We start from the raw sequence: 27157 nt of genomic DNA on the forward strand, positions 1-27157 counted from the left end.
TCCTACCTATTCCAGCAAATTTTCCGCGATTCATCACACGTGTGGAAACTGACGCTTAGAATGTAAGTAGGAAAGGAGACTAATGTCGCTGTCGTTAGCAAGAACATCCTTCGACATTTCTTGCAACAGTTCAATTAGAAAGTGTAGCCACTAATCATGTGCTTCGCGGCCCTAGCGTCGGGATGGGGAATGGAAAACGACCTCGCTTCTTCCCCTTCAGAATCATGAAATTGCCGTACTTTCAATTAATTAGCGCTGACGCCCCACGTTCACTCAGGCTCGCTCGCGATCTACTCCACCGTTTTGTTATCAGGCGACGTAGCGCTTTCTCGGGAGCGATCTCGCGACTCCGCGGGTTCTTATCGCGATATCCATGCGACAGGCGTGCAACGTCCGAACGCGCTGCCGCTTTATTCTGAAAGTCGGACGTGACGGCGTACGGAGCCATCGGCCACGCCGTTTTGCGTTCGACGCGACACTCTGCACGCGATCCGCAACGTAACTCTCAAAATTTTCTTCTGTTTTTTTTTTTTTTATTCTTTTCTTCCCGTTCGCTTCTTCAATCGCAAAGCCAAGAGCGCGGTTATCAGCGTTACCAACACGACGGGACTTTTGCTCCGGCTTTCGTTTTTATACTTTCCTCTCCGCGTCCGAATCCTCGTTATTCTCGATCCCGCGATCCGTGTCAAGACCGCAAGCGGAGTATCCCCGGGTCTGTAATTCACCGACAGCGAGTGGGACGGGTATCCTTTCCTACGCCGATGACCGTTTCCTCGAAGATCGCCCGAAGAAATTGATCAAGGTGGATGAAGAAGCGGCCGAGGAAGAGGCAGAAGAAGGACGTTTCGCGACGAAGGGAGGGAAGAGTTGGCCTAGAAACGTTGACGTTGGCGCTTCCTCGGCGACGTGCTCCGCGCGCCGTCCGGAGGTGACGAGGAAGAAGAAAGACAGGAGCAGGAGAGAAAAGAACTCGGGGTACGTTCTTCCCCACCTCGTGGCGCGAGACGGAACAGGGCGGGGAGAAGAGGGGCAATCGGGCGGTAGTCTTCCTCTCCTTTTGATGGTCGCCATCGACGATGATGGTAATGGTAAATGGCCCATGGAGAGGCTCTCTATTCCGCGCCTCCACTGGAAACGGGAGCACGCCACGTGAAAGTAGGAAGGGGAGGCTATAGTCGGACCGACGTTGCTTCGTGCGCCTCAGTCGTTCGTGGACCTCGAAGGACGATAGAGGTCGAAGAGGGCACTTCCTCCTCTCCTGGCCTCGCGAAATCTTTCGGCACGTTTATCCCCTCGAGCCTCTACTCGGTCGCCACGCATCTTCGTCTTCTACCTAGACCTCCGTCCTACTCCCGCAACGTCTAAGTGACCAGGAACCCCGGCATTAGGATAGTCAACTGCCAGAGCGACTCGCCCGAGTTGGTGCAAAGATATCGTTTTGTGAAGCCCGTCGCATTGGTAACATCGTGATAGTATCGGAAGAATGCGTCGCCAGGTTTCCCTTGTCCTCGGGATCGTCTTCCTGGGCTACCTCCAAGGTCGGTATCATATTTAGAAGCGTACGCAGAGGGTACCGCTTGGTCGGAATCGGGCTCGAAAGCGAGACGTGGGACGCGCCGATTGTTCTTATTGACGTGTTACTTTAGACGCGCGTTCAGTTAGTTAGAATTTAAAGAAACGACGAGAACCAAACGGTCGTGACAAATTTTTTTTTTTTTTTTGAAGATAGTTTGAATACAATTAAATATTCTGTAGATAATTTTAATTAGATCTATGTATGTTAATTTATAATATTATTAAAACTTACTAAATCTTTTTTTTTTATTTTTTTTTTTAATTGGTAAAAGGAGGATAGAAGCGACTCATGTAATTTCTTTATAACGGAGTCTTTTTCTTTTGTATTAATCTCTATTTATTTTTTTTTTTTACGTAATTTTTTGGAAAAAAAAAACAAAAAAAACGATCTGCATTGTCATTACTTTTTGTACTCGTTACCATGACCATTTGATATCTTCGCTTCACGCATGGATAATTAAGAGGCGAACAAAACCAGATTCGCAACCGGACGAATCCATTCGTTACTCTGAGGAACGGTCGATCGAGAGTAAAATCCTCGTTAATGACCTGTCACAAATACTTAAGTGATGGATGTAACGTATGAATTTATGCGAAAAATTAAAATCTGATCGATACCAGCGGTGATTCGAGCGGTGAAATATTGAAACAGTAATTTTGCGTGACAAGCGGAACACGCCGTAAAATTTAAAAACATTTTTTTGGAACACGTGCATGACACAGTTTTAATTAAAGGTTTTTCAACTTAATTGGAATTATTAGATGATTCAATTTTCTCTAAACGAAAATATTCGGTTACTGTGAACCTTCACAGATATGCGACATGTTTTTTTTTGTTGTTTTTTTTTTAGAAATTGATCGTATAAAGGGAAGGTAATACGCGAGCGTGGAATCCTGCCGAAAGACGAACGGTTTCAATAGAAATTGCGGGTGCGTCTAAAGAGCTATTCACTCGGGAATGTGTCGAAGTGTGAAATTTATATATCCAACCTCTCCGAATCTCGTTTTAACATACACGGAAGTTACGGTCCAGGAGTATGAACGCGATTAAGAAACCGTTTCTTCGTACGGGTTAAACGAGCCAATAAAAAAATTAAAAAAAAAAAAATCATAAAAAAAAACAAATAAGCGAACGACGTTTGGTGCTCACCGAAATTCATACACTTATCCGCGAACTGTTGACTACGCCACCTTTCCCTTTTCCTGACGACGAAGGGTGCCGACGCAGGGGCACCCATTGAACTCGCCGCAAAGAACGTAGGTAGCATCCACAGCTGAACGCGACGGTCTTTCAGGGAGGGAAAAATAAAAGAAAAAAAAAAAAAAAAAAAAAAAGGGGGAAGTGCAGGAAGAAGGCGAGGAGTTTTTCGTTTTAATCTCTCGCACGCTCGCATCCTCGTGCACGAGTCGACTCACGGGTCCGATCTCGTTTCTCTTCCTCTCAACTCCTCGATTTACGTTCGCTGTATGGCCCTTTTACGTTCAGTGGCGTAACTCTATCGGCCGGTTTTAGATTTTCGTCCGGATACACCGCGGCAAAAGTCACAACTACCGTTAATCGAACCAATTCGCATAAGGACGCCGCGAATAAGCGTAATCGGAAAGAGCTTCCCCTCGTTAAGAGTAACACTAACAACCGGCGGAATGATTCCGCTGCTCCGCGGAGTGCTCTCGCCACGCTGAAAGAGCACGCCGATACAAGAAATTAAGCGCTCCGCAAATTAGTTGTTTTCCCTCAGACCACTCTGCCTAATGAAAAATTCCCAATTAACCACTTCACGGCGATTAAACTCAATTCCGGATGCTCGCAGGTATCGTATTTGCACTTACCGCGTAAATGATACCCCGGCCATAAGACGAAACCTACCTTCGGGACTCGGTCTTAATTCCTTTTTCCCCGGCATTATCTCCGGCGGAGTGCGCGCGGTGCAACGCGGGGAATACGCGACGGGTCTCTCTTATGGTTTCGCGGCGAGAGTTCCGGACGATGGTTACGCTATTGCGAGAGAAGTGCATAAAAGGGCCCCGTATAGGTCGCCCCGGGTGTTCGGCCGGGCACATATAACGCGTGAAACGATGAGTTAGCGGGGCTGACGCGCCTAATTAAGTATGCTAATCGTCGGCGAAAACTCGTTGCTCGTACGAATGAGCCTGGAAATCCACGGGATGCGCGATGCGTGCAAAGGGACTCTCCGCGCGAGCACGCGTGAGAATCCGCGGGGTAACGAGTGGAGGACTCGGGCCGGGCCGCCCTTAACGACAGCGAACGCCCTTCGCGCATCTCGGTCGTAACGAACTTCCGATCTACGGTACGTAATGACGGCCGGTATGCAAGGCGACCGCCGCCGGAGTCAGAAAGCATCCTCTACGCCCGAGCTCAGGTTACCGCGACGAATAGCATCGCCATCGAGCGAGTTATCGAGCGTGTCTTTACGATTTATCCCTCGATTAACTAATCGCCCGGCAGTTCATATTGTAATTAAATGGTCTCGAGCGATCGATCGCGCGACATATAAATTGCGCGATTGGACTTGGTATTGACCCTAATCGCCGGCAATTATCTTAATTTATAAGATAAGACGCGTGAAAAACGCGCCTCCTTGTTTTTACGTTACGTTTTATGCGTTATAAAATAATTACGGTGTCAATCGACTGCGAATCACCTCGTAAAACCGATTGCGGCAAAAAGTTCTTAATTTTTATCGCGTATAAAATGATTGATGAATTAAATTTCTTTGGGTGAAGGGTCCTTTTTTTTCTCTCTCCTTCCTTTTTCATCAAATAACGATTCGTACGAGATAAATATATAGCTGTCATTATTCGAAACGCGAGTTACAGTTATTTCTCACATATCTGTCGGATTACGAGATAGTATTGTTCATTGTAGCTGTACAGGCACGTCGAACCGCAAGCCAATTTCAAAGACCAGTGAAACGACAGTGAAATCGAACGTAACGAATTTCCTGCGGTAATAACGCCGCGGTATGAAAACGTACATAAATTACGGGCAATCGCCGACGAATTCATTGCAATGATTATATCTTCAATGCCATCGCCATCGTGTAGCGCTGTTTATTCACCAATTAACACAATACACGCTGGATTTTACTCGGCATTTAATAGCCGATAATTTATTGCGATCAGCGTAAGTGCCGGATCGTACGCGGTAAACGTTTCTATATGGCCTGGCGCTATAAAACGGAATCGCGTCTCCCTAATCGCGCGCTATCCGGTGCAGCTCGATTCTCACTTCACGACGCCGCAAATTTCATTAAGCCATCACTAACGATAAATCACACGTGGCGTGCTCAAACGACCCAGAAACGCGCGGCAAGAGTAAAGACGGATTTATGAATTCCGACGTGAGAAATTCAAAGCGGGGACTCAGAAGATATTTGTCATGTGGAACGTGAGACCTTTTTTTATTTTTTTTTTTTTTTCTTCCTTTCCTCTTTACTTCCGGGCGTAACTTTCACGAGAAACTCTCAGGATGAAGACCGACTACCGGGATTAGTGGTCTTTGAATGGTTAAGCCGCGGACGAGTTTCAATGCAAATGCAAAGAATCTGTAACGATGCGCTCGACCCTTTCAGTTCGACGAGATGCTTCCTTACGCGCAGGAGTGTGAAAACTCGCGATAGAAAAAGGGAGAAAATTGTGATACTTGTTTAGGTACGGTTATAAATACAATTACGTGTATATAATTTCCATAATTGCTTCGTAAGACATTTTCAAAATTACGTTCCTACTCGGGACATTAAAATAGCTTGGCATTTATTTCTTAATTCTTCCATATATATATATATTTTCTTTTTTTTCTTTCTCAATTACCCGCAAGAGCGTATTATCTCTTTCGGAAGGTCTGATGAGATTTTAATTCTTCAACCAGAGCAGCTCCCTTGTTCTTAGATCGGTGCAATTTGTAGTGAGGCACAAGAGAAGCAGAAATGAGCCAAGAGAAAGACAGTTGCATGCACGAGCCCACACACATTGAAAATTACTATTTTCATTATCCCGGGGCGACCATTGTCTTAGCATGAGTCACCTATTTGAGCTTAACAGAACTCGGACGAATAAAAAAAAAAAGAAAAAAAGAAAAAGAAAAAAAAACTAATTAACCGTGTGTAGTCGAGTCGATCCCTAATGTGAAATTATTAACAAGTTTCTATTCTAAAAATCTTATGTAATGACTTTAGATATTATTTAACGAAATCGTAATAAAATATTAATGTTATGGAAATTTTACATACACGTAAACGTTATCCCTCACCTACCGGTCTCGTCAGAAATTAAATGTGTTTGCAATTTCCCATAATTTTATGGTACAATCAGTAACGTCGTGAAAGTTCAACCTGACATTTATTGACGGCATTGCGTGCAGTTACTGGGTCTCCCCATCATTTTTCATCGTTATTGGTATCCTGCCTTCTTTTCGAAGTAGCTTATATATATATATCTAATTATAACATTTATCCGCATTAAATATTCATACTTTTCTAATTAATTATAGATTTCCAACAAGAGCCTTGCTCTCAGAAATTGCAATGCACGTTTCTATATTAAATAAATTCATCAATTATCGTAACATCTTAACACGCACAATAATGATAAGCGTTATTTGAAATAAAATATTTTAATCGTATACTTAACGATCGGAGCGAACAAACAGGAGCTTTAAGAAAATCTGGGAAAAGTGTGTCATTTATACATATTTCGTTCAAGTATATCATATCCACGCGGTTAGAAATACCCGTTAAATGATTCGCGACAGTGTGTGCCTCTTGATTGAATATCTGGTTAATCGTCGAATAAGAAGTGTAATTTGTATTATTAAGGTCGACGATATACATATATTTAGCGCCGAGCTCGAGGCGGTTAACTGCCTATAGTGGCGAATGAATGGTTCGTTAGTACCTTCCCGACAGCAAAATGTTTATATATAACGTGTACAATAAAATTCTCAAGCCGCCTTTGTACGTAACGCTGCAACGTGTAACAGAGAAAAGTTTTTCCCGGCGTAAATCTACTTAATTCACAATAACAAGATCATTGGTCTTAAAATCTGATTGACAAGCTACATCACAACAACCTCCGCATGTACGTTACGAAAAAAAAAAAATACTTGTGGCTTTAATAATGGAATTTATATCCACGGCAACGCGATATCCTTATGTTAAAAAAAAAAAAAGAAAAAAAGAAAAAAAAATACAACGTCTCTTCCGGAAATTACTATACATATATTTTACGATCAATTCTGATACGCTTTATTAGAAATATAATTTTTTTTTTCCCCCCCACATTATACGTCCACCGTCATCTATTTTGATTTTCGAAACGACTCGGTTTCTTTCGAAAATACGTAAAAGATATACGGCTTAATTACGCGGTGATGAAAACGCGATGGGGCTTTATGTAAAAATCGACAGCGAACGATGATTTAGATTGTCGCCGAAGAGTTATCTAACGCGCGAAGCAAATATATCCCGTATGACTTTATTCATATTCCGTTAATGTATGTACCCGCTTTAATCGTTTCGGTGAGCATGAGCGATACATGTCACGTGTAATGGTTAAAAGTCGTAATCTCGACAAAGAGTTGGAGCGAGAACTGAGCGGACTGTTAAATGAACGTCCGTAAAGATTCGTAAATGTGTGTTATGCTAAGTGGAAAGGCGTTTACTTATACGCCCGTGGAGCTGGAAGCACGCACTGGAGATGCTATCGAAACAGTTTCCTTGTCGTGTCGGCACTATTTGTGCGCATGAGGCAGCTCGTAGAAAATGTAAATTATTCATTAAACGACGGATACATCGCAGTCACGTTCCTCGTTCATTGTCAATTTTTATTTTACCTCGTATACAACTAGTTCCCTGATAAAATATTCAATACGCACCCCGGCCGCACCGCGCAGAAACGTCATAGAAGAATACGATTCTTACATCTTTACGTCTTTAATTTAGTAATAAACATCGCGTCGCTGTTACTATTAAATATCATCGTCGTAATTAATTATTACGTCTTCCACTAATTTATCTGGGTCACGTATAATTCCATAACGACTAGAAATTCAACTTGTCTGGAAATTTTACTCAGTTTGTAGGTCATATTTGATCATGTATTTTCATCGATTATGTTTAAAATAGAAATATATGATCGTCTCTTTCAGATAACAAACGGATGAAAAGTGATGGGATTTAAATTTGAGTGATAAGGATATGCAGATTGAAATAACTTGTTGATTCGTTAATTATCCAACGACATTTTCACGTTGCGAATGTAATATTGACTCGCTTAATTTGTCAAATTGTTTCATTATTAGATTAACTTATATTATTTAAATAAGTATGATACTTGTTCATTCACTTACGATCGAGAAAGAAAAAAGAAAAAAAAAAAAGCAAGTTAAGTCGACAAAACTATAATTGATCAATTTATTTAAATAATTTATTAGTAATACCGTCGAATGACTCTATAATGATAATTGAATCGCTATTATGCGATATATAATTACCGGGACGGAATCGTTGTAAATATCGCATGAAACGTTATCGTCGAGCTATTTTGTACTACCCTGTTAACAAGACAACCTGTTCAACTCGTTTTCTGCCTATTTCTTTTAGTTAATCGTCAATAATCTTGGTACGATATTGAGCATCGGTGTCGAACGTCGTTGAATAAAATATGACGGCCTATCTCGCATTTATAACTTCGATTCTATTAACGTTTCGCAAATACAGATTTTTATTTAATTTTTTAACTGCCTCTCTTTCAATTACGCACCGGATTGAAGAGATAATTCTCTTTTCTTATGTATGTTAAACAACTAATAATTTATTTCGCAAGCTTTATTTTTTTATGTAAAATTTGTGCTCATTTTAGTTAATTTTCGTAGCTCTTCAAGGGGAAGGGGGAGGGGGAGACGTGATTTAGCGATATTGTGGAAACGATCAATATTTAAAATTATACGTAAAATAAAATCGCGAACCGTTCTCTTTTTAAAACATTAATATTTAATCAATGGATCTAATCTAGCCGTATCCATTAATCGGACGACTAATATTATATTTCGGTTTAATTTTGGAGTACTATTATTGTACGATAGAAAAAGATATACGTATAAAGAAAAAAAAGGAAGAAAAAAAAAAAAAAAAACAAGAGCGGCCGTTTCTAATTAATTTTATCTTGAATACCGTTGACTCTTACGATCGACATGTGATTATTAACCATCGAGCAGTTAGCGAGTCAGACGATTGGCTCTCAAACGTCTCGGGTCAGACTTTAAACACCGTTATTGTGGTCGATTCATCTTATGAGTCGGTGCTTGACTTACTTCGCTGACCCGAAGACCCAGTGAATGTGTTCTCATACATATAAAATAAGCATATCGCGTGAAGAAAAAAAAAAAAAAAAAAAAAAAAAATCCGACAAAATATTTGATCGCGATATATTTTATGCTAACAAGATCCTTCAGTCTCATCGCATGTGTTACATGTAATGAACAAATGTACTTTAAGCGAGTAGAATAATTTATGCGCATACGGGCAAGTAATTCGTAGTGAAGCAGTTGAAATACGAGATTGAAATAATTTGCATTTTATCGTAAAAGCTTTCATATCCGAATATTTGCATCTTTCTCTCTTGCAAATTGCGTATATTTGCTTTGACGGATCAACATCAAAGGGTCCGGCGCTAGGCGGCAGTATTCCGCGTTAGTGAATAAAATCCGACTGATAACATTCATATTTCTTCATATTTTCGTGATATAATTCTTTTAACTTAACGACTCCGCGTTATGTTTTAAATATTTTACACGTAATACGGTGCAAATTCCTCGTGCGAGCTACACACAAATTCTAATAATTAACCTAAAATAATTTCGTAAAAAAGAAAAAAAAAAAAAAGTTTAAGACCACGGACTCTTCGTCTTTTTTCTCGTTAATCATTTTTCACAATTTTTTTTTAACGATAAGCTAACGATCTCTTTACGTACCAATAATTTTAACGGCGGTAAATACATATTATATCAGACCATATTATATCCGACTACTTAGTCGCATGATCGTTCGCGATTAAAAACTCTTAATGACGGCAGGCGGCGGATTTAATTAAAGCACAATGATTCGACTTGCATGCGCCTCGGCGACGTTCTACGCAATATTATATCTCGTGATTGCTCGTTAGAAATGCAAAAGCGAGACGGGCTGTTCGAGAAATCGCGCGGACGAGAAAGCTGGCGGAAAGATTCTTAGGAAGAGAAACGGATGATTAATCACGGAGCTCGCGTAATAAGCCATTAGATTCCTGTAGTTCGCGGGGACGGGCCGCGAGATAGTTTTCCTCGGGCTAATGAAGCTGCACAATCGTTCGCCCGCGGTCGGAAGAACGGTGGAAGCCCTGACCTAGACTTAAGTAGGTATGGAGGTAAGGTCGAGGTCACTTTCGTGTTTCCTCTCGGCGAGGGGTATGAAAGTTATCGCGGATTAGGCCTCACCGGCTGAATCGAAACGGCGGGGAGCTTTCTCTCGAAATTACACCGGCGTCATAAAGACAACGAATCCGATTGAAAAGTTCCGGAAGATAAGCCGCGTCTTGATTCTAATCACTTTTTTATTTATTTATTTTTTTTTTTAAGCAGCTTAAGATTAATCGCTCGACGAAGAAGTTAATAAGGTTCTGAAAGCAGGTTGCGTACGCGAGATGAAAAACCGTCCGATGACTTTCGCTTCCATCGCATCGTCGTTGGAACAACACTTTGTATGATTGAGGAGCGCCCTTGTATTAAATCACGGTAAAACGAGAAGGTACGAGGGTTGAGGTCAACGTCGGGATATATACTTCGTAAAATAATCATTAAACTACCTAAACGCCGGTGATTTACTCTCTCGCTGCAATCAGCGGCAGGCTACTTATTAAGGGCCCGCGGTCGTTACTACGCGTCTCGTTTCCATTGAGTAGGAGCGATTAAGTGTTTATTTAAACATCAGGCTATTTGAGCGGCAGATTTTATATAATTTTCAATTTATAACGTATTAAAAAAGAAAAGAAAAAATTCAAGTTACTTTTGAACTCGATCGTAAATTTATGATGGAAATAAAATCGTGCGCGTGCTGTTTTTCGCAGAGGATCCCAATTCGCGCGTTATTACGTACGGGTATTAATTAATTATAATAATTTCCTTGCGATAATTAATTAATGAATGATGTACGACATGTTGCCGGTACTTACATTTATGTTTTCCGGTGAGGTTGGTTAGGTTGTTTCTCATCTTTCCGTCCGTCCGTCCTTCCTTCCTTCCTTCCTTCCTTCTTTCCGTGAGAGTATCGTCCCGATTATATCCTGATTATCTCGACGTGTTGTAGCACTGTAAATCACTTGACGCTATGTTACATTGTTCTGCGTCTTTTTTTGTAATCACTAACACTATCACGCGAGGGACAAAAAACGAAAAAAAAAAACGACGATAGATTATCGCGGCGATTTTTTATGATTAAAATTAAGTCGTTCCTAACCTCCAAAACTCGATTAATTCGTTAACAGAACCTAGAATAACGATACCGAAAAGCGTCAAGCGGCGAATGAGACGGATCGCGATACGAAATGTTCCTCCACGCACTTTGTCTCCCTCGAGGTCCTCAAAAATCACTGGCTCGGAACGGGACGAGAACTTTGGTCGCGACGAAGAAGACAGGCGAGGTGCGGATCTCACACTCCGACAATGGCGGGTACCGGAACTTGTTGAACGTCGTCGAAGGAGATGGCGGGTGAAGCGGGTTGGTAACACCGGGCACGCGGCGCAATTCACGTCGGACGCCGCTCCGCGCGCCCCGCCCACCATATAACCTTGTCGTTCCGAAGCAGCGCTTTTTCGACGCACGAAACGGGGTACAAAACGACTAGTGGGATAGCTCACGCGTGCAAAATACGATTGTCCGTTCCCGAAATGACAACATCAACACGTATTCGGACTCGACACTCACTTATCCGCGGTGAAAAATACGCGTAGTTGCAGAGCGATCAGCAACACGTCCGCGCGCCCGGGCCTCTGCAACTAGACTAAGATGGCGGCTAGAGATTTCGGGCCTTGGAGGAAAAGAGACGACCATAAAGAAAGAGCGAGACAGACGATAGACTCGATCATCTGTTGATCGTTGTCCTTCTCGCTCCGAGATTTCGAGCTCGATGCCCGGCTGATCTGTTTACGTTTTTTTAATGCGTTCAACGACCTCGTGGCGATTCTCTCTCAAAACGAAAATAAAAAAACGAGACGTGCTCGACGCTCGATCATGTTTTCGTCTTCTTTTCTTTCTTTTTTACGATTCCAAGCTCTACCTTCCTCTGTTGACGAAAACTCGCGTTCGACCGAGTCCTAAAAATAATCTAATAATCCGAATATTTCCAAAACGACAGATAATTCGCATTCGACTTCTTTTCTCGCTAATTATTTGGATTCCTTCGCGTCGATCAGAATTCTGATTCCATTAAGAATTCGCGGCGAGAGACCGGCGGAATCCGCGAGGGAGCTTGTTGAAATACTTAATTGTTTTCTCGGTTACGTGCCGGCTAATCGCTGTTGCGCTACTCCCGTTATTCAAATTCGCTCGCGGAATGCCGCGGCCGACGTGTCGCTTCCCCGGAATGGTGCCCGCGAGCATGTTCCGCCGCGATGAAATGAAAACATAACTCATCCCGCTAAACGCACCATCGCACGTACACGGTTTCGAACGGTCGGGGGTAAGCGATTCAACATGCACTTTGTTGCGTTCGGCGATTTTTGCCGCTGTCACCGGCCGGTAAACTAATCCACGTTGAATACTTCCGGAGTAGCCGCGAGATTACCTTCCTTCGCGGCGTGCGGCAAAGAACCCGCGCGAAAACTCGCGGCCCTTTTGCCGTATAACGCAGCGTGAAGTATACCTTCGTGCGCGATGGCGATAAATTCAGCCGTCCGTACGCCGTCGGAGATATATATCGTTTCGTGTTAAACGCTCGAAGTCATAATCTTTCCGCCGCCGATGAAAGTGCACGGCGAGCCGCTGGAGATTCAATTGCGTTATCAAAGCCCGCGGCTGCGTTATGAAAATCGAAATCCGCCTGGCGTGTTTACCATTTACTAGCACAGTTCGCGGGCCGTGCCTTCGCGTGTCCCGGACACTTCTTCCGGCTTCGTTTAGTTCGATTATTAATATGTATTTGTAAAATAATACGTCGGACCGATCGAGCGAGTTTATAGTACGTGAAACTTTCATTGATCTTTGCTAATCAAGATGACATACGATCTGTATGTATCACATCTAGATTTATATACGTAATAATAATTTTTACTGTGCGTATGTTGATGATGGGATACCAGTTGAAACGAATACTACTTTGCGTTTGCCTCGGATTAAAAGCAGCGATAGACGAGCGCGGCGTGCAATTATTTTTTTTTTTAATAGCGAATATCTAGAGATAGCACTGTGACGTTATCATTTTACTGACATCTCTACTTGGCAAACAAGTGGCTGGGAAGCGTCATCTGGCTCGCGAGGCATGCGATATTACTTCGTATATGTAGAAAATAAAACTGAACAGAAGTACTGTATCAAGCGCTGTAACGGCTGACACAAAAGGCGCAAATTTCAGCTTCGCAACCCTCGGCCATAATCCCCAAGCTGTAACGCAGTGCGTAATATGCACATTCCTGTCCCAACGTATTAATATCCTATAAATTTGCGCGAAATTGCATAGTCACACCGCGGTATTTACAGCTCGTCTCCCGTTTTCGTACGACCCTCGAAGTCGTCCAGCATAGTCGCGCGATAAATTGGTCAGCAAAAAAAAAAAAAAATAAAATAAAATAAAATAAATTAATTAATTCGCTCAATTGTTGAATGGAAATAATTTTCATATTTCGCGTATCGTGTTACATAATCGGGTGTGGCCGAACGCACCGCGATGAATGATCTATCGGGACGTGAATGTGATCGACGCGGTGGGCGGTCGAGCGCGCGGAGAAGAAAAAAAAAAAAGGTGCGAATGTGCGTGCCGCAATTTTCACGCCGACGAGGATAAAAAGAAGGCCGGTTACTGCCGCGTATATGGACAGAGGAGGAAGTAGCGCGACGCACCGTGGGGTCGGTGCGTCCTCGCCGTCGTCGTGTCGTGCCAGCCGGTCGAAGGTTTCTCCGATCTAACGGATCGAGATCGCTCGTGTGCACGCGCACGTACGCGCTACGCACACACCGTCCGGCGTGGTGCACCTACGGAGGATCCGCAGCCCCGATCCGGGGAGGCGGTTTTTCGTCCCAGTACTCCACTTACGACTCCACTTAAATTGAGACTCACCGAGCTCGATGATCAACGGCACACATATCGGCGCGGTTCTTGCGCCGATCTCGCCGTGCGTACGCGTAGGGCCCACGCGCGTCCCTCGCGTTAGGGAGGGATCGGCCGGTACGGGGGTACGAGCACGTAAGTGGAACGAGAGTGGTTCTCGAGAGCGAGCGCTGCAAAAAAAAAAGAAAAAAAAAAATAAGAGAGTCGTTCGACTAATTCGCGTAATTAGTGACTTTCTTACTCTTATTCCATATTTATTACGCTTCCGTTCGCCAGGCCTCTACGTTCTTGTTACGCGGCTCTTCAGCTTTTCATAAGATAGCGCAAATCTAATTGGCCTCGGAGCAAACGTTCAATTGAAACTCGCTCGTACCGGAAATCGTTTACCGAGAAAACTGACGGCGTACGCGAATGACTGACGATGCGGCGCGCAAAAAGACTCTCTTCCACTAACACGACAGTCCACCTAAATATAAATAAATTACGCGGAGATTCCAATACGGTCGAAAGCACAGTACATTAGCATTCTCTAGTGCCCGTCCGGGTGATCAAACGGTAACGAATTCCGCGCGATACTCCAACATCTGCTTCTTTGGAATTCAGGATCTCTTTGGATGCGGATCGAGTCGCGCTTGTTCGTTAGACGACAAGTAGTGAATATCGGGCGTAATTAGCAACAACGGCGGAAACTTCACGTCGACGCCGCGCAACATATTGTTCCAGACGCGCATCGTAATTAGCGTCTTATCTATAAATTAGCGGCGCTCAATATAACCGAGGGACGACTTTCGTTGCGGCACGCCAAGTGCAGGCGCACTTCCGAGACGGCGGTACGCAAAAGTATTTTCGCGCCTGCTCGCTTTGCGTTGCATTAATTTTGAAATAACGTCGAAAACGTCAGCCGTCGCGCTGGAACGATAGAAATAAAATCGAGGCGACATATATCTCGTGGATTAATTATTAAACTTTTACGCGCGAATGCTGTCAACGCTATATTCAGCTGTACGCGAGAACGTCGCCGCGTATCGTTTTGAAAAACGTGTTGAGACACATCCCATTCATCGTCGCGGCCATAGAAATATCGGGCATAGTCACGGGAAATAGATCGAGCCGAGTGGCCCGCGCTTTTATCCTCGCGCGAGTGTGTCCAGTCGGCCGTATTCCGCGATTTAATTAGTTTTTTGTCACGCGCTGAAATACGATATCGGCTCGTATACAGTTATAACAGATCATGGCAAACCGGTACCGCGTACGCACTGCTGACCAGGGTACATTCGTAACTTCTGCCTCGACCTAAAAAATTTTATTTACCAAATGCAGCCAACGCATTTTTTTGTCTTTTTTTTTTTATCTTTATACTTAACAGCAAATCGTAGCCTTCGACCAGTATTTTTAAATCCCCCCCCGAAGGGTTTATGCTTTTGATCAATATGTATGCTAGGAGCGTTTGCAGTTCTCGTCACGTGCCGCAAAGTCGATAAATCATACGAGTGTTACCGCATGCCATCGTCATTTGAAATGATCCAGCTTTAAGCATCCTTAAGGCCGGTTGTATGTACGATGTGCACCGCGCAGAGAGAAAGAGCGAGACGGACACAATACAGATGCTATGAGGAACCAGAGATGGTTTCGCCGAGATATCAGAGAAATGTTGGTAGTAAAAAAAAAAAATAAAACGCTCCTTGCGCGAGTGAAAATCTATACGAGAGCTGGATCTCGCGATTCAACAGCGTTCTCTTGCTATCGCAATCAATTACAGGACGTACATATTATAAAACGGAGATCATCGCGCGGAAAACATTTTTTTATTTTTTTATTTCGGCGGTGGGATCAAAAGACGCGTCTCTGAACGAACCTAAACGTCCCAGCGTCTTAGAATCTAACAAAAATTATAACGCAAAGTAAAAAAAAAATAAAAAAAAAATCACGTGCTCGGCGTGCGGCTTTCGCTTGAACATTGAAAGCGTTTTAGTCGCCGGTCTCTTAGTTTGTTCGCGAAAAGGAGGTGAAATAATTTTGTCTATAATTACATCGTTTCCATGCATCTCCGCGCGGTGAGACAAGGCGAGGCGAGGTCTCGTTAATGCAACACCGTGCGGACGTGTTACGGGACAATGCTATGAGGAAGACGAGATCGTTTCGCAGCGATAAAGTGCACGCGGCAGCCGCCGACCGTGCCCGGCCCGGGGTGATCGGCCAACCCAATGTGCTCCGCCGCTACGTGCACGGAACTGTCCGATCCTGAACGCAAGCTCCCTGCGATTTTGACGCTATCGATTGCAAATGATTTACGAGGCGCTCTCGCGCGGAACAGATTATTCGCGATAACGCGTCCGGAGTGCGCGTAATTACGCCAAGACATGTCGAAAGATCAGACGGAATCGTAGCCGGAAGTTTGACGATCTATGAGCATCTCGCGATCAACAAACTTAGTCGACGCGGGGTGGCTCCTGTTAATGAGAAAAGACCGGGCGGAGATAAATTTTAATTAACCGACGGACGAGAATGCACCGATATGGACGGATAATTGGGAAAAGTCGTAATTTGATAAGTTATTCGTCACGAAATAATGCGACGTCTGCATTCGTTGGGAGGCTGGACTCGTTGTACGCTTTTCGAGCGATTATTTACGCAACCATGTCGCAATTACGCGCGCTTTATCGTAATTGATATTATATAAACCGGTTGTAATGGCTGATATATTATCGCGAAGATGTGTATCATCAAATTCATATCACGCTATCGTTGATAATCTAACCGAACGAAAATCACTCTATCATCGCGAGAGTTGACAGAGTCGGACGATTAATGATCGTTATCGAAATTAAATTTACTAAATAGCCGCGCTGAAAGCATTGCAATTAAACGGAAAATATGCTTGTCTTTAAAAAGTCCCACGAAAGAAACTATATAAGAAGAAGAACGCACGACAAGCGAAGCGAATTAATATTGTCTCTGATAAAATAATCGAGGCTATAATTTCACCCAACATTTATTTCCGTCGAAAATGTATGAAATGTACGTGAAACAATAGCGCGATCGGTTAAAACAGATTTATGAGCATTGTAGACAATGCGCATCGCCATTCCAACAACATCATCAATCAATGTAATAGCATGTGAAAGACCTACGTATCAGCGTTTCGGATCGTATTCACCGACAATAGCGCCGGACAATTGAATAATTTATACTCGGACAGCGTCGATTTTGCCCCTCGCGTGTAAAGTGACCGCTGCGGAGCGGCCTTATTCCGTTAAAAAAAAAAAAGGACTTTCTTGCGTCGCAGCGGTAACAGAAATTGCAAACCAAACGAGCCGGCCGCTTTCAAGTGAACAGCAACGCCGAGAATTACTTAGCAAGATAGCGTAACGATAATTTCGACTGTGACCGCACATTCGCTGTCGGAAAGGGGCATTTAACCGAGCGATTATCTTGTCAAGTCGGCGGCTTAATAATCGTAAAGTCCCGATGAGTCGATGCCGAGAAGGTGGAGAACAAGAAGAGACTTCCCTAACGACAGATTTAACTACCCGCGGAATAGCTTCGCCGCGGGGTAACGGCACGCCTAGTAACTGCCGTTAAAAAGCGCAAAATCTATTAAGCCGACCTCGGTTTACCGGTCGCCGCGAAGCAGAAGTGCCTCCGCCAATTTGTCACGCATTCTAACGAGAATTTCCCCGTGCCGAAGTATCCTCGAGGAACCGCGAAAGGAAGCCTGGCCAACCCCACGTAACCGCGGGCACGGGATTAATTAAAGTGTACACACACTCGGACACGGACGTACTACGTCAATTTGTAGGCATACGCTCGGTCGTTCAGCCATCAACTAAATGCACGGCATTACGTCTTATCTCGGTTTCACTTTTATTTCCAAGTTCTCGCAACGCGATAAGGCCGATCCATCAGGCGCGCGTCGATCTCGGTCGATCTCGGGCTGCGAAATCAAGCCCCGCGCCGTCGCTACGACGCGAAAAGTGATTGATAGAGACAAACAAAGGAGGGACCGGAAGAAAGTAATCGCGGTATTAGCGAAATTGATTAGGAAACGTTTCTCGGAGGAACGGCCTCGCGCCGTTTCTCGTCGGAAGTGGTTCGCACGAGGAGGAACAAAAGGCGGCGGTGATTGTTTTATTTTGCGAGCCCGGGCGGCGTGCGCGGCAACGTACGTTCGTACGTGGAATTGTTTCGGTTCGTTAAACTGATCTTTATTAGCCATTATCGATCTCGGCGTTGTACTCGCGCAATGCTTCGCCGTATCTGCGCCTTCTACGGGCTCTCTCGTTTCGAGGGCAAAAATTCGAGAAGCATTCACCCGATCGCCGGTGCATCCTTGCCGCGGTTCACCGACCCGCATATACCGTCCTCTCTCATCCCACCTTTCTTTTCGCCTCCTCCGCCTCTTCTTTCCTTCACCACCCGGGCGCATTCATTGTGCACCACGTTGCATACATGCACGCGCGCGACCCGCAGTTTTTACGGTCCTATAATTCGATCTGCATTGTTCACCAATCGCCGATCGCCGTTTATCCAGACGTCGGCTGCTTATTGGCATAATTGACTCATTTAATCATAACGAGAGGGATGAGTAATCGCTTGTCGTCTGCGAACGTGTCCCGATTGAATTCTTAAGCGCGAAAAAACCCGTCGTGTTCGCGCGAATTTATTTATTTATTTTTTTTATTTATTATTTTTTATTTTACTTACGTTTAATGGCAGAACGGTAATAAATTCAATCCCTGCGCGACGACACGGTTTTCATTTTTACGCAGCATAAATATGAATCGTTTCGCGGCAAATTGATGACGAAATGAATAAAGAAAAGGTATAATTATCTTGTAAGAAGTTTACAGCACTACCCCCATTACATTATCGTAAAGTAAAAGAACAAGAACAAAAAAAAGAAAAAAAAAAAAAAAGAAAACGAAAAAAGAAATTAATATTCAAAGAAATGATGCAAGCGATTAAATTAGCAATTATCGTTTTACGCCGAGAATAATTACACAAGCGAGCATGAAGAACGTAACGTTTTGAAATTCATTTCGCGCGCAAAACATCTCGCGATGGAAATTTGTTTTTTTTTTTTTTTTAATTGCTATGCTATTTCGCGCGCGCGGTATAGTAAAAATGATGAAGAGGAGGTAAAGGTGGGACGTCGAGTGGCGCGACTAAAAGGACAGATGATCGATAGGTAGACCGGGTTACAAGGCAGTGCGATGCGATCGATTTTGCCGGCTCACAGTCGAAAGAACATCTGCAAATACGCGGAGTAATACTTTCGGCCCTTCGAGAGAACGACATCGGTTCAGCGATCTACCTCTTCGCGTCCGCGACGAAGTCAATTTAGATATCGCGGGCTCGAGACGTTGATATATGATGGCGGGAGTCATTAAGCGACGGCGGAGCCGATCGATAAATTGTAATTATCATAATTATACAGCTGCTTGTAAACTCGCTTTACGCCTGTCCGTGTGGTGCGCGATGTGCGGCGTGCCCTGATTCCCCACGGAATTTAAAGAATCCTGTTTCGGCCAGTTGTCCGACAACGTTTTGTTGAAAGAGGCCCGAAAAAAAAAGAGGCCGAAAAGAAGCAAAAAAAAAAAAAAAAAGTTGTCTCCCTTTATCGAGAGGATGCCGGTTTTCGTGCAAATTGGATGCGAGTGCCTTTCTTAAGTGGGAGGGACGACTCGACTGCTGATTACCGGGCGCAATTTCGCGAGATTAATAAATAATGCGTTAAGTCCCCTTCAATCGGAGGATCGTAAGCGCGTAATAAAGCGAGCGTTTCCTCGATGCACGGCGAAATCGATGGTAACCGCGCCCTCGGAACACCGCCGCGCATCCCTAACTGTAAAGCTCGATTTTATAATTTGTTATATATTATGCGATCCGGTATGGAACGAGTGCCGTAAATCCCGTGTGCTGTTGACCCGACGCTCGCTGGACCGAGACCGGCGGCGGCGCGAACCTGCACACGGTAGATATCTGCCTCGGACGGTCAACCGGAAGTAATTAAGGTTTCGACAGAGAATCTACTTGCGGATAAACGCCGTGGCCAAAAAGAGCGACGACAAGAAAGAGACTTGACCGGGAAATTACATTATACCTGCCTCTCTCTCTCTCTCTCTTTTATCTCTTCTTCTGCTTTCTCCTCGGTCTTCTTCTCGCCGCGCTGTCTTAAATATCACCTCAATCGGCCTACGTATCCCCTGCCCATACAGAATGTTAACGATTTAATGAACCGCTTCGCATCCCTCGCGTGATATTATAACGCCGCATAGGACGACGTGCATACCATAAGTGACGTACAGCAGCCTTTACATCGCTGTAAAAACCCGCGACAGGCATCGCGCGCGGTAACGTCCCTAGCTTTCGATATTTCCGCATGACCCGGGGCACCTCTGTGACTACACAAGCTCCCTCCCCGCCGGTTTTACCTTCATGACACTCGGCCGTAAAGCCTCGGGATCGTGAAAAGCGTTTAGCACGTAACGCGCAACTGGAGGAACCGCCAGGATGGATTTTACGCGCGTCCGCGTGCAATAAATATTCTCCCTGTGCGCCACGAGATCGTCGTCTAAGAACGCGTGCATATCTTCGCGTCGGCCGATGCGTTTCCATAAGCCTCGCGTCGCAATCAGCCGGCCGCACCGATTCCGCCGGACCGATATTATCCGACGTATCGCGCATTAAACGTTTCCGCGAGCGCTCTCCCGCGTTCAAGCTATTTAATGGACTTCCTATGTTCAATGGGCTGCAATATCCTGAGATATTCGAGCGGATCGTTTCGTCAGAAAGAAGGGAGCCGATCCCGCGCCGAGAAAACAACTCGGTCGTATTCCGTATTACGGCTAAACCGCGCGTATGATTCACTTCCTCCACTTAGGCAGGTACTTATTTTTTTTTTTTTTTTTTCTTTTTGCTGTTGACTTTTACTTCCTCTCCGCTACCCCAACCGCGTTACATATATGCCTAAGCATTATTATTATTATTATTACAATTATGTCATTACAATAATGGGCGCTCTCTTGATACGCGAGGTATGTGATGGCGCGAGGTTACCGTGATGGCGCATAACAAAACGAAGCACCTAACAGTAAATGTTATTACACTTTTTTCTTTTTTCTCTCTCTCTCTTTCTTTCTTTCTTTTTTTTTTTCTTCTTCTTCTTCTTTAATCAGAGTACCGTTGACGCTTAAACTTCGCTTTTCTAACAGTACTCGGGCGTACTCGCCAGAACGCGACTATTAAATATGAGTGGGAGATGTACAATTTAGCGAAAGACTACCACCGATTCGCATTCCACGGCCGTTTACAGCGCGACGCGACGTCATTGGGAAAATAATAACTCTTTGATTATCGTTCTCGATCGGTGCTGGGGATAATTATTTTGCGTATAATCGCCGCCTCGTTGCGCGTGCACGCGCTGCTCTCGTTAACATCCGCACGATTTTTCCCCGCAGATTATGTGTCCGGTGCGTGTCCGAGGATATGTCCGCCAAGTGGAGAACCCGTTTGCGGCAGCGACGGTGTCATATACGCGTCGCAGTGTGAAATGCGGAAGAAGATGTGCGGAAAGGGTAAGGCGCTTTTAATTATAATAGTTATTATAGTAGCACATGCTCTAGTTCGCTCGCGGCGAGATTACAGTGTTTTTTTTTTCTTTCTTTTTTTTTTGTCTTCCCGAGACGCGCCGGTCGCTGAATGAATATCACGGGTAACTTCGGTACGATTTCGCGCTATCCCGTTTCGTATATTAACCGGCCGTATAAGAATAAGCGCGTAGGACCATTAGTAGCGGTTTATCGAGAAATATAACCGCGTGCTTCAATTACAATCGCGGAAATAACGCGACCTTCATTCGCCGGTTTTGATGCGGTATTACCGTGCTTCACGGCGCGGACGGTCACGATAAAGAGATTCCTATCGTATTCTCTTTCCACCGGCGATAGCGGCCTATGGTAACGAGGATCCGTTCATTCGTATAATAAATGGCCACGATAAATTATACGATACCGCCGGGCTGCAAAACGAATCGCGATTTCCTAGAGCGTCGAAACGAACTATTTGCGCGTTATAGTATCGGGTGATTTGTTTCGTTGCGAGCGACGAGGTCGTGCGTGCGCCCCCGAGATCTCGTTTCGCTTGATAATCGCGCGAAATCTATCTGCGTATCTCATTATTTCGCCGTCGTACGCTCATTTAGGCGTTACCGTGGCCACGGAGAAGACGGCTTGCCTGAGGTCATCCGGTAGCAAGTGCGAGCATCGCTGTCCGGGCGATCAGGATCCGGTATGCGGCACCGATGGGCGTACCTACCTGAACAAGTGCATGCTCAGGGTAGAGATATGTCGGGTCGGGATCGAGCTGTCTCATCTCGGACCGTGCAACAATATTTCGGCCCACAGGGAGAACTGTCCGGTCTCGTGCGATTACGCGCCGCTCGACGGACCGGTTTGCGGAAGCGACGGAAACGTCTACAAGTCTACGTGTCAGATGAAGCTGCTCACTTGCGGGTACGTCCAAGGCCGGCCACGGCAATTACCAAGCGTACTTGCCAGCCGCGGGAATCAGGAATTTACGAAATTACGTAGACCCCCGTGCTTTAATCTTTCTGCCCACCGGAAAATATTCTTTTTCGCGCGATCACGCCAGACCCGTTATAATACCCATCTTGTGAATTCTGTTTATGTTTACATCTCACTTATTACTTCTGCCATTTTCCGCGTGGAAAAAAAAAAAAATTACTGGCTTTATAAATACTGTAATTCACTGTATAGAAGCGGTCATCTCTCTTCGCGAAGCATAAAACGCGTATTATTCTGTGGGAAGGAGAGGTTTATTCTCCTAAGCTCAACATAAAACTAGCCTAGCCACAAAACAATTTTGACTTTTTTTTTCCGGTTCGCAGCCAAGGCGTTGTGCGTACGAATAAGAAGCATTGCCAGACCACAAGACATTGTCGTGAATCATGCTGGCGCGGTGCCAAGCCTGCCTGCGGCAGCGACGGTATTTTGTACTCAAACACCTGCAAAATGCGGGCCAAGAATTGCGGGTAAGCGACAAATCCTCGACCAATTTCAACGTACGGCCGTAACTTTTTTGGTTGCATTCGTCTCCTGACAAAACCTCGCGAGCCTTCGTCTCTCATTTTCTCCCCCGTTTATTTCCTATCAGCCTTTAAATCATTCCTGAATCACTTCCCATACTCTTCGTCATTTCATTATTCGTTATTACAGACCGGCGATACTTATCGAATTATGGTTTTCAGCAAGCACGTGTTCGAAGTGCCAATGTCGTTCTGCGTATCTCGAGAACGAACGTCCGGCAGTAACGCGTGTCCCTTGGACTGTAAAAACGAGCCCGAGGTGTCGGTTTGCGGATCGGACGGGAACGTTTACAGAAACGAGTGCGAGATGCAAATGCTAAACTGCGGGTGCGTATCTATTTTCTACTACTTGTAAATTTCAAATTTAATATGAATATATATCTGGTTTTTTTTTAATAGAATCTATAAAAAAAAACTAATAATTGTCAGCTCTCTTTCCGAATGGTTTCAAGCTGCTCACTCTTTTTAACTGATTATTTAATAAACGACCGTCGCGTGCGAGTCTTTAACCAAGTGTTAATCAATAGGCATGCAAGAAGAAAGGTAACGGTAGTGGACTTTGAGAAGTGCCGATCCCGGCTAACGAAATGCATGAAGCAACAGCAGAGGTGCGGAAGCGAAGTGGATCCGGTTTGCGGTAGCGACGCGAATACCTATCCAAATCAGTGCCATTTGAACGTTGCGGTTTGCTTGTAAGTTATGTTTACTTCAAAGAACTATTTTAATATCGATAAATCATTCCTTTCCTCCTCCCTCCCCCTTTTTCTCCTCCGTCTGATACAAAAAGATGAGGAATGTTTTGGCGTAAATTTTTTCAGACATCGCTTTCGTTAATTTTTCTCCGATATTTAATATATTTTAGAAAGGGCATCCAATTGGCTCACGTTGGAGAGTGCACGACCTTGAAAGAGATCGAACACTGCCCCGAAGACTGCGCCGAAGTACCCGAGGAACCAGTTTGTGGAAGCGACGGCAACGTTTATCGGTGATTAAGAGTTATTCGGATTCCAGAACGTCCGCCGCCGAAGATTTTAAGGGCGTCTGCACCTCAAACGGATCGTTCGATAGACCGAACCGTTTGAGGAAAGCCTCGGGTCGCTTTCAAGAACCTCTGTTCTGATATCCAGCGCGAGCGTGATTCCGATTGCGAATCGAGCAAGATAAATTGATGTTTATCAATTAGAAATCTCCGAGATTTTGCCGGTATATAAATGTATATCTGTCCGTTCGCACTCTCTTAGTCGAGCATGAAATCCGCGATAAAATTACCGCAGATATTGGAGCGTAACGATATACTTGTGTGGATTAAGATCGAAACGTTCAAGCTGCTAATATATATATACAGTTTCTTTTTTCTCGAGATTACGAACAAGTTAAGCTAAACGCAATATGTTATAACCGCGATAATAATTAAGTGATTACATAGCGGTCGCGGATCGTTCCGGAAACCGGTGTTTGCGGATATCTCATGTGTGAACTTGTATGCATTTAGGTCCCTATGCCATCTGCAACATGAGACCTGCGGCCAGAGGGTGGTTCAAGTTCCGGCACAACACTGCCGCACCACCGCGCTTTGCAATCAGATCTGCAGCGGGGAACGTCAGTTTGTTTGCGGCTCCGATAATAAGCTCTATCGTAACGAGTGCGAGATGAAGAGGGACAATTGCGGGTAAGCCATGTAACGTCACGTTTGCATGTTTCACCGGAGCGTAACACTTTTGTTCGAGGAGGGCGAATTGTGTACCTATAGCGGGCACTTTTAATAAATTAAACCTGGACGGATCCTCAAAAGAGGCTCGAGAACGCGTAATTGCATGGGAGAGCAGGCTCTTTAGTTTCCTATTCTTTCTCCAGCGGCTTTAATCAAATAGCGCGCAACAGTAAATAAATTAAATTTATTAAATCACCGCTAATTGCAACGTTGTTAACGTTAATGCGATAATGCAACGATCAAAATTATATTGTTTTGATAAAGGCGTTAAAAGCTGTTACGTTGTTTTACAAAGTACTTAGATTCTATTAGAATTTCTCACGTTAATTACAGATGAAGATCAAATAAGCATTATTTAATATTAATTTTTTTTTTTTTTTTTTTAAGTTTTATTACACCAAGTTTTTTTTTTTTTATTCCTCAAGGAGAATAATTAAGTTGCTTCGCGCTAATTTGGTCATGTAATTTCAATTTCAAGCATACTCATTCAATTTTCATTCCGGCAAAAAGAAAGAAAAAAAAAAAGAAAGAAAAAAAACTGTCCTGGATTAATTTTATTACCTCGTTAGAAGTAAGAAATGGCTAATTATTCGAATTCAATTATTCTATTTATTCAGAAGCGGCTAGAGAGCGACTGGTTTCGTGCCGAGCATATAATTCTGCTGACCGCGATTGTACTTGTTCCCGATATAATACTTTCCATAGACTTTCATTATACCCGATCGCGCTATTGAAATAGACTCGAGTAGGAGAGGATCGGTCAAGAAACTGGTCCTCGAGAAACGGTTAATCCGAGGCCGGGTATCGCGTGCGTATCCGATGAAAGTCCGTGAGTGATTCAGCCCACGACTCGTACCATTACATCTTCTTTATGGAAATAATAAACCATTTCTATCGCGCCGCATGCCAATAGCAGTTTTTGAACCTGCTGTTCAAATACGCGAAAGGAAAGTATCCTACTTCGGGAAAGGTGAATCGAACACAGTCGAGCGCAGTCTCGAAAGTAGAAATTGTCGATGACTCCGCGCGGCCCATTTTCCCAAAGAAGTCATTTTCTATTTTTGTTCGCTTTCTAACGCACCCGTCTCTAATGCAGTTTACCCGATATACGAATATTCGTGCCGAAATAAATTTTTAACGCCGTCGAAAATGCCTGGGGCGCAAACTGTCCGTAAAGCAACGTTACGTACTGATCAAAAGTGATTGCTCTCCTTCCCCAAAACTTGCCGAACGCCACCGACTGCTTCCTAACTCTGAATTAATTTTAACTCTTCCAATTTAACGACATATTTCAAACGGAGAAAAAAAAAAATCCTTGATTCCAGGAAACACGTGTACGTGGTACCTACGAAGAGGTGTGTGCAAGGTTTCCTGTTTCGCGGCTGTCAGAAGATCTGTCCGCCTTATTACGATCCGGTTTGCGGTACCGACGGCATGACGTACAGCAACGAGTGCTTCCTGGAGATCGAAAACTGCCGCAGCAGGAGTCTCGTCACGAAAAAGTATCACGGAGTATGCGGACAACCGACAGAGGAGCCGAAAAATTATCTTTATTAAAGCGTTCGATCGAGCTAACACGGGGGCAGAAAGAAAAGGAAAAAAGAAAAAAAAAAATAATGAAAGAAAGAATAAAAAAAAAAAGCGCGAGCGAGAGAAACAGAGGAAGAGAGAAAAGAAGAAGGCTGATTGACGAGATAATTTGGCTCGTATCTCCGAGGAAGATTTGCGAAACGACAGCTACCGTATATTGATTCGTTAATGTGTCACGAGTCTTGTAGCATTTAAGTTCGCTCGGCTCATATTAACCAGCTGCAAATTTCCGATGCGTTATTTTTTTTTTTTTCGATCGATTGAGCCTCGAGCCGCGGCATAACGTTCACGACTCTATAAACGATATACTTGATCGTCTCCTCATCCCATTCATTTCCCTTTGACGATCCGAAACGCGTTGACTTTCCACGAAGGGGGGAAAAAAGAAAAAAAAAAAAAAAGAACGCGCTCGAGGGAAACGAGCATCTTGCCAGTCGCAGTCCGGATTGTTATCGTATTGTTACTGCTATTTCTACGATAATAGTACCGCGATTGCCGATCCCTTCTCGGATAACCGCGCGTCCGCGAACTCTCGTTCGAACCCGGCGAAATTGCGATTCTTTAAACCGTTATTGCGCTCACAACAGGTGACAAATAACATCGAAATTATTTTAAGGAAGCTACCTATTTTTTTGTCTTTTTTTCAATCGGGAAAGGGTCGCCAGTCGCGCATCGATATAGTCCTTTCTTCGCACTTGACACACGATATAGACTCATTATTATTTATTATAGCCTTAATCTTGTAATTCCATACGATACGATTTTATATAAATATATATATATATATATTTTTTTTTTTACGATACGCCCGTCGTTTTAATTATAGCTATTAATACGTCGACGTGGCCTCGGCAGAGCGT

The 27157-nt window shown here is 44.1% G+C and overlaps 2 protein-coding genes across 2 annotated transcripts in view; one reads left to right on the forward strand and one right to left on the reverse strand.

Annotated features, from left to right (window-relative positions):
* On the forward strand, positions 1 to 26701 carry LOC139104135 (serine protease inhibitor dipetalogastin). Its single transcript, XM_070659388.1, has 9 exons — positions 1 to 1538; positions 21351 to 21467; positions 22094 to 22403; positions 22799 to 22942; positions 23159 to 23323; positions 23524 to 23688; positions 23859 to 23981; positions 24489 to 24665; positions 26033 to 26701. The coding sequence occupies exons 1-9, from the start codon at positions 1484 to 1486 to the stop codon at positions 26262 to 26264; spliced, it is 1488 nt and encodes a 495-aa protein (XP_070515489.1). The 5' UTR covers positions 1 to 1483; the 3' UTR covers positions 26265 to 26701.
* Positions 1 to 27157, reverse strand: part of LOC139104132 (apoptosis-resistant E3 ubiquitin protein ligase 1) — a 57785-nt gene that overhangs the window by 29410 nt on the left and 1218 nt on the right. Inside the window, exon 4 of the mRNA XM_070659381.1 lies at positions 10801 to 10936. The gene's annotated coding sequence lies outside the window, so the exon portion shown is untranslated. The remainder of the gene's footprint in view (positions 1 to 10800; positions 10937 to 27157) is intronic.

Source organism: Cardiocondyla obscurior, linkage group LG07 (assembly GCF_019399895.1).
Source record: "Cardiocondyla obscurior isolate alpha-2009 linkage group LG07, Cobs3.1, whole genome shotgun sequence".
Lineage (NCBI taxonomy): Eukaryota > Metazoa > Arthropoda > Insecta > Hymenoptera > Formicidae > Cardiocondyla > Cardiocondyla obscurior.

What these genes read in the sequence shown, in the direction of transcription:
- LOC139104135 (XM_070659388.1), top strand. Translation starts at nt 1,484, where the DNA reads ATGCGTCGCCAGGTTTCCCTTGTCCTCGGGATCGTCTTCCTGGGCTAC. An exon ending in AGCGACGGCAACGTTTATCG is followed by an intron (nt 23,982 to 24,488) that starts GTGATTAAGAGT and finishes GTATGCATTTAG; the next exon opens with GTCCCTATGCCATCTGCAAC. An exon ending in ATGAAGAGGGACAATTGCGG is followed by an intron (nt 24,666 to 26,032) that starts GTAAGCCATGTA and finishes CCTTGATTCCAG; the next exon opens with GAAACACGTGTACGTGGTAC.